Raw genomic sequence first — 13,820 nt, 5'->3', positions numbered from 1 at the left:
TTCAAGTTAGACCCAGTGCTGTGGAAGGGCGCGGACTTGTGCGGTGTTACCCCCCCGACGGGGGCTATCTCCCCTGGACTAGCCCAGGGAGGGAGAGGCGGAGGAGGGTAGTAGTCTCAGGAGGCTGTTTGGCGTCTTGTGGTGTGAGCTCTTTGCGCTCTTTTTTTGCTTGAGGATTTTTGAGCTTGGTGACCTCCCCAGCCCGGGATGACTCGTCGGGCTCCCGGTCGCCCAGGTCCTGGTTGCGAGCTCTCTGAGATGCTCGGTTCGTTCGGTCGGCAGGAAGAGCCCCCCAGTTGCGACTTCGTTTATGTTAGGAGACCAACGGGCATAGATCCCGTCTAGTTGGAGCGCCAAACAAGCGCTGTTGCGTGCCGGCCGTCGTTTCCCGTGCGGCCTGACCCGGGGGCGGAGTGCATGAGACTAACCAGCCGTATGCACCCGCCCCTCGCGCTGTGCTTCGGCCCTGGGCCCCCGGCTTTTCAGCCCACAGTGTAATCAACGTCATACATACATACATACATACATACATACATACATACATACATACATACATACATACATACATACATACGCACACACAAACGCACTAGACAACTTGCTTCGTTTTAAGCTATTACTCGTGTTCGTACATCGTACCATCCTCGCCAGCTCCCGTCCGCGACAATCAGATCACCAGCTAGACCAGACACTCACTCACTCACTCACTCACGTGCGCAAGTACGCACGCACGCACGCACCTGCCCAGTGTGTAGTTGCGCCACGTGCTCCAGCACCACATGAACAGCATGTGCACTCTGTCGTCCAGCATGGCGTACACGGCGATGAGGCACAGCGGCCGGCGAGACATGATCTGGATGGTCCCTGCTGTAGACAGCATGCGGTTGGCGCGCGCCCACTCCTGTAGCCGCCGGAATGCCAGTCGCCGCTGCGACATGAGGCTAATCTCGTGAACCTGAGGTGGGTTGTTGATACCGCCGCAAGTCGCACTGTCAGCATTTAGCGTATGTATGTATGTATGTATGTATGTATGTATGTATGTATGTATGTATGTATGTATGTATGTATGTATGTATGTATGTATGTATGTATGTATGTATGTATGTATGTATGTATGTATATATATGTAAAGGGTGCATGCATGCGGACACATAGAGCTATGTGCGGAACGGGATGGGTCACCGTACGGCAAGTACGAAAAGCAAAGCTGTCAGACTCCTCAAATCACGAAGGCACGCAGGCGAACTATTAGCACATGAAGGAGGAGCATGCAGGTACTTAAGGTGCGCGCCCCCCCCCAACTCCCGAATCCAAATTTCCACCTCACCCAGCCCCCCACGCGCCCCAACAACCTGCGCCAACAGGAGCACCCCCCCTCGCCTCTTCCTCTTACCTCACGCGCTATCCTGCGCACGGTCTTGTTGCGGCGCGTGAGGTGCAGTATGCCCTCGAACACGGCGCGCTTGACGCGGCGCAGGCGGCGGCCCTCCGCCAGGTTGGCCTTGAACGCGTTCAGCGCGTTGCGCAGTATGGCCTCGATGTGATGCGCCGCAGTGCTGTACCAGGCCTGACGCATCCGCGTGTTCCGGCGCGTGAAGAACAGCCAGAAATGGAAAAAGTGGCGAACTCGGAAGCCCTGCGGTGCAGCAGTCGGCCACCGGCACGGCGGTTGAGAATTGGGAAAAATGGAAATTTTTTAAACCCAAGGGATGGATGAGAGACAACAACTCTGTCGAGGGAAGGGAGGAAAGTACGCACAGAGAGGGACACGCAAATACGCAAACTGGATGTTTGCGAAGGGACATTCACCCACCACCACCAGTAACCCTTCCCCCACCACCCACTACCCCCCTGCCCACCTTATGCAGCTGGGACATACGGGAGTGGAGCTCTCGCGATCTCGTATGCTTGAACAGCCACTCGTCCCACTCGGGAATACGCGGCCGGAAAATGGGCGGCGGGATCTGGAGCCGCTCGCTCACGCAAATGACGGACCAACGGAACCAGAACCTACACGGGCAGTGGGGGAAAGACGAACCACGAACGAGTTGTCGGGGGAGAGGCAGTGAGGGAAGCGGGGGGAAACGATAAGTGGAGAGCAGCGGCGGAGAGCAATCGGAGAGCAGCAGCCCAGTCAGGCAAGGAAGGGGTGGGACGCAGGATAACGGACGACCGCTAGGGCTCTTCGGCGTATGCGCGATCATCGCGGCGCCTAGGAGAAGGAGGAAGGGAGGAAAGTGAGGGTATGATAACGGCCCCAACGGGCTCTTAAGCAGTATCCCAAGGTCGCGGCTACTGCTGAAGTTTTTCCTAAGGACAGAACCTCCTCCAGAACAAGACGCATCCAGATCCGCCTTGCTGTGGCTCAATCCGCAATCGTGCTCACCGGAATAGCAGCCGCACATACTCCAGGAAGCGCTTCCGCTCCATGCGTCGCAGCACCTCCCCTGCCTTCTGCCGCTTGGCTACCTGCAGCGCCACAGCGCGCCGCCAGGCGCCCAGGTACAGCGCCAGCGTGCGGTGCGGCATCTGCCGGATGAGCACATTCGCCACCAGCGCTCCCAACGTCAGGCGGGCAGTCCAGGGATCCCCCCCGGGCGGCGTGCACAGCTGCCACAGCTGCTGCGGCGTGGCGTACTCCTTGACAGCGCCAATGGAGGCGCGTAACTTAACCATGAGCTGTGTGTTGATGGAAGGACGATTGGGTCAGGCGATCGGTCAGGAAAGGTGTTGTGATGAAAGTAGAGGTACACAGAAATGTGTTTGTGTGTGGGGGGGGGGGCCCAGGAGAAGAAGCTGTAGGAGGCGTGCTGGGGACCATGGACATGGAACAATTTCCCCCCCCCTGCCCCCTCCCAACCCACCCACTCACAATACTCACCCACAAAATACTCACCCATGTGCGGCACACCCCAAGCCCAAGGCCACTATCTCCCTCAGGCAGAAACCACCACCCGGACACACCAGGGTAACACCCTCGGGCCGGTGAAAATGCCTAAGCCCCCTGCACCCCACACCCACAATATATCGGCCCCGCGTCTGCAAGCCAACCTCCTGTGTCATCTTCCACTTCCACCTAGGGGTTGCTTAGCGCCGGTCACACTACTAACCCCTCTTAACCACTAACCACTAACCACTAACCGGATGGATGACCCCTTCCCGGCGCCACACACCCACATCCTGCTGTGCCGGCGCACTGCAGGTCGGCACCCTTCCATGCCTGACTTTAAACATGCGCCTGAAGAGCTTCACGCACACATCTCTCCCCCTTCTCGGCCCGCCCCACAGCGCAGGCATCGCGCATCACATCCGCACGCGGCGGCTCATAGTACGGCACGATAGTTCCCAGCCACCTTCCAATGCTTGCAATAACGGCACCGACTCTCACGTCCTGGAATTTTATTCACGTTCGGGTAATGCCCTTCGGTTCCTTTGCCTTTCCGTCATTTTTTTCTCCCAGCTCTATCTAAGCAGACTACTAAGCACGCGGCGGCTGCCGCCCCCACCTGGAAGAAAAGCTCGTTGCCCAGACATACCCAGTCCCGCCACTCCTCAAACGCGCGTCGCAGCATGCGGCGCCTTGCGTGCAACACCGCGAGGACCAGCTGTTTCAGCGGTCCGAACACCAGCGCCAGCTGCCGCTGCAAGTGCTTTCGCCGTACTGCGCAATACCGATTGAAGAACACGCGAACCTTCCGGGCACGCCAAGCTGTCTGTACTGCCAACGCTGCGTCGGGCGCGTACTGCTCAAATTTGTAATCGCCCACATACGCGTCAATTTCTGCGTCGATTTCCTCCATTTCCGCATGGAAAGCCCGTAAGCGGGCGCCGCCGTCGCGGTTGGCGGCTTGCGCCGCCGCCAGCAGCGCGCGGTATTGTACCTGCCCGGCGAGGATGGAGGGGTTACTACTGCTGTTGCCAAGGACACTTGTCGCTGCGGCGGCAACGGCGGTGCGTTGCGCCGCTGCTGCGGCTGTGGCCTCCTGGCGACTAACGGTGTATGTCGAGACGACGACTGTGGATGGAGGGCTGGTGGCAGCGGCCGCTGCCGCTGGACCAGCGGCGGCGGCCGCCGCGGCGGCCAGCGCTGCAGCAACCGTCGGCACGGTCGTGGTGCCAGTGATCATGCCGGGACGTGACAGCCGTCGGGAAGGAGAGGATAGGGGAGTGGCAGTAGCGGTGCTTCCTCCGCTGTCATGAGGGCTTTCTAAGGTGCTCCGGAGAAGGGAGGTGTAGTCCGCTGCGGGTGCAGGGACGGGGACGCTGAGCTGCACGGGCAAGGCTGGCCGAGTTGGCGGCGTCATGGGCTGCGCGCTCACCAGCGCAGAGGGCCGGCTGGGCACGGCGGCGGCGTTATGGCGATACGGTGGTGTGGATTGGGGGGTGCCGGTCATGGATTTGAACCGCACACGCCCGGTGTCTGGCGGCTGTGACTGGGGAAGGGGTTGCGGCTGTGTTGCGGCCGAAGGCAAAGGCAGTGCATGATTGGCGAGTGTTGCAGGGGTTTCGAATTCAACTGCAACGGCGCCGCCTCCGCCATGTGCGTCTGCATATGCTACTCCAGCTTCCCCATCGGCCTCCCCTGTCGGTGGGTTAGTAGCTGCCATGCGAGCCAAAGCGGGGTCCCATTTTGGCTGCTGCTGCCGTTTCCGCAGCTGCTCATCCAACGCCTGCGTTTTTGGTTAAGGTTCTTATGTGAGCCGACCGTTGGTACATGCACGACAAGGAATGGAGGCAGACAGCCCGCCTAAATGAAGTGATCAGCATGTTGTGTTGTGCAAGCGGCACAATATCCATGAGGTACCTGGGACAGCGCCTTGAAATGGCGGAGCGAGTTGTCGATGCCTTCCAACACATCGGTATCATCCTCCATCCTTTTTCCCTCCAGTAGTGGTTCTCAACTACCCCTTGTTTCATTCCATGCCGAATTGTAGGCAGGTGAAGGATGAGCCGGGTATCTTTCGGACTGTTTCAGCCTGTGCTCCGACCCACTCCAAGAGGATGCAGTAATGTTCAGAGGAATAGTTGTCAAAGAAAACGTCCATTGTGTAAAAGGCTCTGTGAAGGGAAAAACTAGTCGTCAGCCCTTCGAGCTAGAACCTTGGCCTATTCCGGATGCAAGGTTTGGCTTTGAACGCTCAACCTATTACAAAACGATCAAGGGTCTGCTGAGCCAGTAAACATTCAACCGTCTCCCCCAACCTCTGACTCAACTGCCGCACAACGTCGTGCATTTGTGCACTGAACAAGTGTGCATGAGCGCCCAAGTTTTTCTCAAGCATGCTAGTATGTACTCACATACATTTTGGCTTTACTACTTTGTGTGATGGCTCTGCAGACTCAGGGGTTCCGCGGTCCCAGGGATGTTCCTTCGTTGACGGATACCCAAATTGCAAGTAACTCAAATCAATAAGGCAACATAAAGTTGTACAAATCCCAGGAAGTAATTAAGCTCGCAACTATGCCGTTTCGAAGGCGGTGAAGGTCCTTGTGGTTGACTGAGTTCTTACAGGTATTACCTACTGCACGGGAAGAACCCAATTCAGGCCGTGAACAAACGCTCCCCAAACCTTACTAGTCATAACAGCACGCAGATTTCAGTCATATCGCAATATGGCCACGCACCCTCTCCGCACACATACCCACACTCCCCTCACGGTCGGAAATCGCAAGCGCACCAATCACTCCACCCGCTTCGCAGACGTAAACCTAATGCACCCAGCCCTCATCGCTACCTAAGAAGCAAACCCCCTTCAGAGACCATGCATACTTCCTGTCCAGCCAATGCCACAATCTCGCACTCATCTGACCGAACATCTCCATGTTTGAAGGCCCCGCCCAAAACTGGTCAAGGAGTTACGTACACCCGCGGGCAAGTGGCCTCTGGGCATGCATTAGCTGCCGGACATACAGCTCTCATGCGCTACGACCTCGGACAGTCCCCTCTCCTCGCTTAACTGACGGCTCCCCACTCGAAAACCCTGCTGCTGCATCCTGCAACATAGCACAATCAATACTCTCACCCTCCTCCGCCCCCTTGCCGTGCGTGGCACCCGGAAACAGATTTGGCCGTCCCCCCTTTTATTCCTCATCCAGCTCAGCAGTGATCTCACGAATGAGTTCCGCTCGGTAGTCTTCGAAGTCGCCAGCGTACTGCCGAATCTTGCCGTCCTCCACCACGAGCACTTGGCTGCGCTCCTCGTCCTCGCACAGCCGTGACAGCAGCTGCGCGTCGTGACTGATAACGATAACGCCCCCTGCAGCGTCAATGACGTCAATTAATTACCGAGTCTGAAGTATGTCGTGTAATAAGCATTAGTCAAAAAGCGCAAAACGGTTTCAAAATAGCGTTCTAGGATACGCAGCCGTTTTTTCGGATGGCAACCTACCCTCAAACTCGCTGATCGCGTCGCACAGCGCGTCGATGGACTGCATATCCAGATGGTTAGTAGGCTCATCCAGCAGGAGGATGTGGGGTTGCATGAGCGCAATCGAGGTAAACACCACACGCGCCTTTTGACCACCTGTGCCAGGGAGTCAAAGCAAATAGGACGTCACGGTCATGTAAGACTATCCATGGTATGCGCGGTCCAATATGCTGCCTTACAAGTTCTCTGGAAACATAGGGCCCCAATGCACGGGTTGATGCTGCATTGCCAAGAGCACCAACATGGACAGCAAGTCAACGGCTGCGCAATGCGATGCCCTCATACTACTTTCTGTGCATAGATGGAAACGCCGGACTAACATGACACAGCGACCGGTACGCTCCAAGCAGGCTCACCACCCGACCCGCTAGATAATGGTGGCTCAGAGAGAAAGGTTTCTCAGCATAGGCCACAGGGCCTTTGCGAAGTATGAGACTGAAATAACTGTTTGCATCAGCGCCACCAGTCCACGCCCTTCGTTACTAAGCCCTTCGTTTCCCTACCAAACCCTGGATAAGACCACCAGCCTCTTCCCTCCGCACCCAACATCTCGTCGGGCACCTGTCCAGACGTAAAGGAAGCCAAGCAAAACCAGAGCCCACACAGCATGAGCCCCGAAACCTACCGGATAGTTTGCAGATGGGCGTGAGGTGGTGTTGCCCACTCAGACCAAAGCGCCCAAGCATAGCGCGCATGCCCTCCGGTTTCAAGCCCGCGGTGGGGTACTTACTCAGCAGATACTCCACGGGGTTCTCGTCAAAAGACAGCGCATCAACGAAATGCTGCAGAGGGACAGGCAGGGTAAGCTACGCTCAAGAGCAATACGGTGTTACGATGAAGGCCGTGTACGGAGGCATGCATGTGCGTGGGCATGGAATATCCATTGTTCGCGTCAGACAAATTCACCAAGAAAAAATGTTTGGAAATAATGGAAATGATCGCCAGCCGGCTTCTCGTGTACACCCACCTGTGCGTACCTCCCGATGCGTAGCTTATGGCTGCGACGGGACTCGCCGTTGACTGGCGAGATATCACCCGACAGCAGGTTCATCAGAGTCGTCTTGCCTGCACCGTTGGGACCTGGAGCAGAGCAACGGCAGGCCATGATGTTTTAATGTATCCCTTAGAGCTCACACCCGCAAGGGCTTTTGCGCCACTCATAGAACGTTTTGAAAGCGACGCATGCAACCTGAACATCTGCGACCCCATCCCCACTCCCCTTTATAACTAAAAAAACGTACAATAGACCTCGCCATGCCGTTCTGGATGGAGCCGTAAACTTACCCACGATCGCGATCCGCGAGCCCATGTCCATGCCCATATTGACGCCTTTGAGCCCGAAGTCGTCCCTACGGCCAATGAAGGAAGCGATCAGCATGAGAAGGTTCGCTAAAGTTTGGTCGATCGCTGACGTCGAGCAAGACTACAGCCCCGCCGCACAATACACAAACCACGTAACCGGCGTGCTCAGGCTCTTGGTTGTTGTCCTCAGCGACCGCTGGTCTCAGCGAAGTATGAGGCGTAAGAGCGAATAGTCATCATCGCACCCCTTTCACAGCATGTCTATTTGAGCTGCCCGCAAGCTATGGGTGCCAGGCAGCTTATACGTCCATAAATCATACGGCTATAGGTAGGCGTGCTCAGGCTCTTGGTAGTTGTCCTCAGCGACCGCTGGTCTCAGCGAAGTATGAGGCGTAAGAGCGAATAGTCATCATCGCACCTCACCACCCGGATGACTTTTGCCTAGCCTGTGCATGACTCGACCCCCTCGCCGCCAGTTACGACGGTGCGCGCTATTCCTGCCTTTTTTTACCTTGGTTCCTAGGCCTCCGCCAGCCCATTAAAGCTAATACAAGGAATGCAGGCTTTCCAAAGGACACGCGCCTTTTAACCGTCAGGAAAATTGAAACAGGAAGCATCTCTTCAACCCGACATATCCGGATGCCGACGTACCTCCCCGGATACTTGAAGTCCACATCGATGAGCTGAATGAGCGGCGGGGGCAGCTCCGTGGGCTCCGGGAAGTGGAACTCCACCGTGTAGTCAGACCAGCGTTGTGGTGCAGATGCGGCAGAGCTGGATGCACCGTCGTCTGCAACATTGCCTCTCCGCTTGGCCTGTCAGCAACATTGCCAGGTTAACAACCGGAGTAAAAAAGGTGCACAACACCCGGTCCATACAGTCAACCCGGTACCAGCTTACATCAAGACAGGACCAGCAGACACTACAAGTTGGCCCGCGCTAGATGCCGCGCTGGCTAAACCAACAGCGCGACACAGTAACACAATATAAGTGGGCCTGCCAGTATTTCCCACCTGGCTTTTCGTAGCGTTGCTCGTGACCTTCTCCGCCTTCGCCTTGGCGTCCTTTCCGCCACCGCTTTTAGCTGCCTTGAGCTGCTTCTCATACTTCTCATAAGCCTGCAATAGAAGGAGAATGACCAGCTTACACTAGCACAACCACAACGACCCCAGCCGTTGATTCATGTCGCACCTATGCGCCCTCACTACACGTGCCTATCGTCTTCTACACGCAGATCCCATACCCCAAACTCACAAGCACTAGTGTGAAAATCTACCTTATTGACCTCGCGTCGCTTCTGTTCATACATCTCCTCAAACTGCGCGAAATTCCCACGATATTGGTGCAGCTTGTTGTCGTGCAGGTGAATGATATCGGTGGTAACTGAGTTGAGGAAGTCGCGGTCGTGCGAGACAACGATGAGTGTCTTCTTCCAGCGCATCAGATACTCCTCCAGCCAAAGTACCGCGCGAAGGTCCAAGTGGTTCGTGGGCTCATCCAACAGCAGCAGCGTTGGCTGGATGTAAAGGGCGCGGGCGAGGGATATGCGCATGCGCCAGCCGCCACTGAAGTCCATGGCCGCCGCCAGGGTTGTGTGGGGGACAGATACAACTTGTCAGCTGTGTTTTCACAGACCGTGTCAATAGCGAGACGCTAACTACGCAACATGAATGCCTAATCGACTCAGGCATACAAGCGCGAGTTCTGCATGAGCTCATACATGAACGGAAGAAGGGGAGACCTATCCTGATTGGTCTCTCACCTGAAAGATTGTGTTGCCCGCTTCTGCATTGCCTCCGTGAAACCAAGACCGTGGAGAATTTTTGAGGCACGAGACTCAGCGCTCGCCGCACCGATCTGGGCCATGCGCTCATATATCTCGTTCAAGCGTTCCTGCCGGGACAATCCAGCCAGCCGACATAGTAAACGCAACTCCTCACAACAATCACATAATAGCATCAAAACTGGTTCTCAACAGCCCCACGCCGTCCTCAGTAGTGGGATCTCCCATGCGCTGCGCAAGAGGAATTTCCAACTCCGTATATCGAGAGATTGTCCATGCAGCCACCACTTCCCAACCACTCAAGAATATTAAGCATAACAAAGACCTCGTATACGACCATTTCACAAGTTATAACACCCTCGTGAAGCACACTCATGCGGACATCCTCAAAAGGACACCCATAGTGCCCAGCAACATGGGCGTGCAAGTTCTAGGCGACCATTACTTTTAACGGCGGTGAAGACGTGCTGCTTCCGCACATGAAACCAAATATACCTGCGCCGTGTCGTGGTCGAAGTCTTCGGGTTGTTTTTCTTCATCCTGTAGCTGGTCCATAAGATCCTTCTCCTCTTCCCGCAACCGCATGAGCTCCACGTCCGCTTCCACTACGGCCTGAAGTGCGGTCCTGTGGTCAGTCCATCACAAACGTTACGTCCAACGTTTTATTTGGACCATCGCCAACTCAGCACGATATGGTTTAACAACACGGGGGTGTTACATCCAGTTGGGTTTTAAACCCCAAAACCGTGCGGAAAATGCTGAGCAGTTGTCTCCCCATCTAAGTCACCGTGCCTGCCCGGTTAAATGCGGACGGCCAGTGTGCCAGATGCGTGGAATATTGTTATAGCAAGGAATCACTGGTCCTGGAATACTCCCGGCAACAAGAATCGCCGGGGGACTACGAGGCCTTGCATGATTGGACCAATCTGTGCATACAAGCAATGTCGGAGTCCTTAGGGTTATAGGGTTTTAAACCCCAAAACCCTAAGGAAAATCTGAGCAGTTGTCTCCCCATCTAAGTCACCGTGCCTGCCCGGTTAAATGCGGACGGCCAGTGTGCCAGATGCGTGGAATATTGTTATAGCAAGGAATCACTGGTCCTGGAATACTCCCGGCAACAAGAATCGCCGGGGGACTACGAGGCCTTGCATGATTGGACCAATCTGTGCATACAAGCAATGTCGGAGTCCTTAGGGTTATAGGGTTTTAAACCCCAAAACCCTAAGGAAAATCTGAGCAGTTGTCTCCCCATCCAAGTCACCGTGCCTGCCCGGTTAAATGCGGACGGCCAGTGTGCCAGATGCGTGGAATATTGTTATAGCAAGGAATCACTGGTCCTGGAATACTCCCGGCAACAAGAATCGCCGGGGGACTACGAGGCCTTGCTGTCTGACCTTTAATGTCCCGTGTTTTTGAGGCAAGCTTAGCGTTCCACCGAAAAGTGCTCACCTGTCATCGCCCACAATCTCTTGCTCCACAAGCAGGACATCAATATTCAGGGGCACAGGGATCTGCCGGCGGGCCATTAGCCGCAATAGGGTCGACTTGCCACGACCGTTCGGGCCCACAAGCCCATAGCGACGCCCTGCCGCGACGGTAACAGCCGTGTTCTCCAGAAGCAGCTTGCCTTTGGCACGAATCGTCAGGTTTTGGACCTGGGTGAAGAAGAAAAGACAAGATGATGTAAGGTGTCATACTTACGTATGGGCATGACAAACAATTAGGTGGGGCAACGTCACTGCCCGAAAGCAGACAATCTTGTAAGAATCCTCCTCTGACGTACCTTTACGTCCGTCGCTGTGGCAGACACGTCATCTCCCATGCCCTCGTAAGACACATCAAAGACATTCTCGTCTTCTCGAAGCGCATCCTCCTTGGCGCGTACGGCTGCTTCTAGAGCTTTTCGTTCCTGCAGCCAGGTAGGGATGGCAATCAAGAGCAGCAAAGTAGGGATGAAGACCAAAAGATCCCTTACCGCAACAACTGAACCGGGACAAGGCTCCAACGTTTGCAGCTACGCTTCCATGCCGTTTGCCAGAACCCTCGATCCGCAATTAATGGGGTTTTGTAACACTGGTTGTATCCCTCACCTTATCCGCCAGTTTCTTGTTGTCGCGGCTGGTCCCCGCCATGATAGGTGCGCGTGTTGCCTCCTCATCCACACGGCCCCGCTCCTCGAAATCATCATCCTCATCGGAAGAGGGAAGATCAATGCCTGCTAGGTAGTCATTCGCCGGAGCCTGCTTGGCGACAGGAGCACCGCGGCCTGGAGGGCCCCGACCGGGCGGTGGAGGTGGTGCACGAGCGCTCACGGGCCGGTTTGATGTGCTGGGCCCATCCTTGTCCTTCTTCTTGTCAGATTTCTCTGTCGGGGGTATGTGCAGCCAGGAGGAAAGGTGTCATAGATTCACGCGAATGTACTGCGCGCCCGAGTGCTGCTAGCTGGCCTCTGCATCCCACAGCCCAACCACTACGTCTTACTCTGCCCACCGTGAACCGGTACGGCAAAGAAAACACCTTGGATTCTACACATCTCATCTGGGTCCAGGCTTAAGAACGATTCGCATAACATCGTATGTAGGTACGCCATGCTCGTGCATGCAGGGCTTCCCAGGCTGATGTCGCGCCTCCCGGCCATGGCCAGAAATTCCAGACTATTTTCACCCTTGCTTCTTGAACAACGTTGCGCAAAGAGAACCTGTACAGCTTACGCAACTAAACCTACCTGACTTCTCCTTTTTATCCCCCTTCTCCTTATCCCCCTTCTCCTTCTTTGGCTTATCCTGCGCAACAATGCATGGCCAACGATGTTAAGGGTTTCCGTATCGTAACTATGCGTCGAAGGCTATGTCTGCAGCGTGTGGGTTTTTGAGGGTTTTTTTGAGGTCAAATGACAGTAACTTGGAACCCTGCATATCGTGCTACTGTCAGGAGTCCAAGCAAGCCCAACGTGTACCATTCCCACACAGAGCCTGCACCCTAGTCCCACATTCCTGCGATAAGTAGCACAGCTTCCCGTTTCAAATTAGAAACGTTGCGAAGGAGACCGCAATCCCGTTTAAGTTAGGCTCAGAATAAGGTTTAGAATTAACCGAGGCCACTGCCAAGCAAACAAACAACTAAACGCCAACCTCCCCCCTCCAATTTGAGCAGCCAATATCTACAAAATTGACAGCCAACGAAATGCGTTTCTTAATAGGTATTTTCCACCACGGGCATACCAATTGGATAAATGAAAAGTTTCCCTTTGATGTATTGCCGCCGCAAAAGAATCACACCTCACCTCCTTTTCCTTCTTTTCCTTCTTCTCTTCCTTGTCCTTCTTCTTCTTTTTCTCCTCGTCAACGGCCATTATGGTAATTCCTCTTAGGCAAAGCGGCCGTCCTTACCCTAGATGGCGCGCGGGCCACAGCGCCGCCCAAGGCGGCGGTCTCCTTTTAGTCGCCTCTGAGATCTATCAGAGAGCTTAAGCAGGTTGAGGATACAATTCTTAAGTGAAGGCCTACAAGCAGATGGCGGCGAAAGCCTGCAGCAACTCTGCACCTGCAACGTTATTTATTGTGTTATTGGAGCAGCCATCCGGCTGTATTGAAAAATGAAAGATCTTGGGGCCTGTCTATCTTTTTCAAACGTTTTATCGATCGTACAGTACGGTGGATTACGGCAACATTGCTACGGAGGAGTCGACCGCCAATCGCCCATCCGATCCCTTTTTGTGGTACAGTGTCAGAGCCGCCGGCATCAGCTGTCCCAAACCCGTTTTACGGCTTACGGGCTACCACTGGCTCTAAGGCTGTTGTAACCCAGTCCTAATCCGCCCACGCCTTAATCCGTTGCCTCAACACATTGCACCACTTGCCCCGTCCCCCAACCTTCTTCAAGTCCAGCTAACGGTCGCTGATGCAATTTCGCACCTGAACCGTATCTCAGCCCTTTCCGCTGCACTGGCTTCGTCCACTAGCACCCACAGCTCGCGGGCCTTGAGGACATTCGCGGTGCCAATTTATTGCCATTTGTGTTTCTGAAAGAGCGATTAAGTACGTGAACCGAAACAATAAAAGAAACAGTATATAAATGCATTTACATCGGTATACAGTCCCGATTACATCCGGATAGCATTACCCCTTGAGGGTGACGGCCCCGCGCGTGGAAGTGGGTTCCTGTGCACAGCCTCACAGCAAACGCCGCACACCACACACCAGGCCATGAAACCATATCCCCAGATCTGAGCGCGAACGTAATCCCCCCCCCTCCCCCACTTCCCCCGACAATAACTCTCATCCCGTGAGGCACCACGCGACGGGACC

At 55.1% G+C, this 13,820-nt stretch overlaps 1 protein-coding gene across 1 annotated transcript; it reads right to left on the bottom strand.

Annotated features, from left to right (window-relative positions):
* Positions 1-5,490: 5,490 nt before the first annotated feature.
* On the bottom strand, positions 5,491-12,865 carry VOLCADRAFT_106187 (uncharacterized protein; the record flags this gene model as incomplete). Its single annotated transcript, XM_002953878.1, has 15 exons — positions 5,491-6,257; positions 6,390-6,524; positions 7,054-7,210; positions 7,396-7,508; positions 7,713-7,777; positions 8,382-8,545; positions 8,744-8,848; positions 9,007-9,295; positions 9,493-9,623; positions 10,009-10,138; positions 10,963-11,168; positions 11,297-11,422; positions 11,604-11,779; positions 12,239-12,296; positions 12,797-12,865. The coding sequence occupies 15 exons, from the start codon at positions 12,863-12,865 to the stop codon at positions 6,082-6,084; spliced, it is 2,100 nt and encodes a 699-aa protein (XP_002953924.1). The 3' UTR covers positions 5,491-6,081.
* Positions 12,866-13,820: the final 955 nt, after the last annotated feature.

Source organism: Volvox carteri, assembly GCF_000143455.1.
Source record: "Volvox carteri f. nagariensis unplaced genomic scaffold VOLCAscaffold_39, whole genome shotgun sequence".
Classification (NCBI taxonomy): domain Eukaryota; kingdom Viridiplantae; phylum Chlorophyta; class Chlorophyceae; order Chlamydomonadales; family Volvocaceae; genus Volvox; species Volvox carteri.
This window is presented reverse-complemented; position numbering and strand designations above follow the sequence as displayed.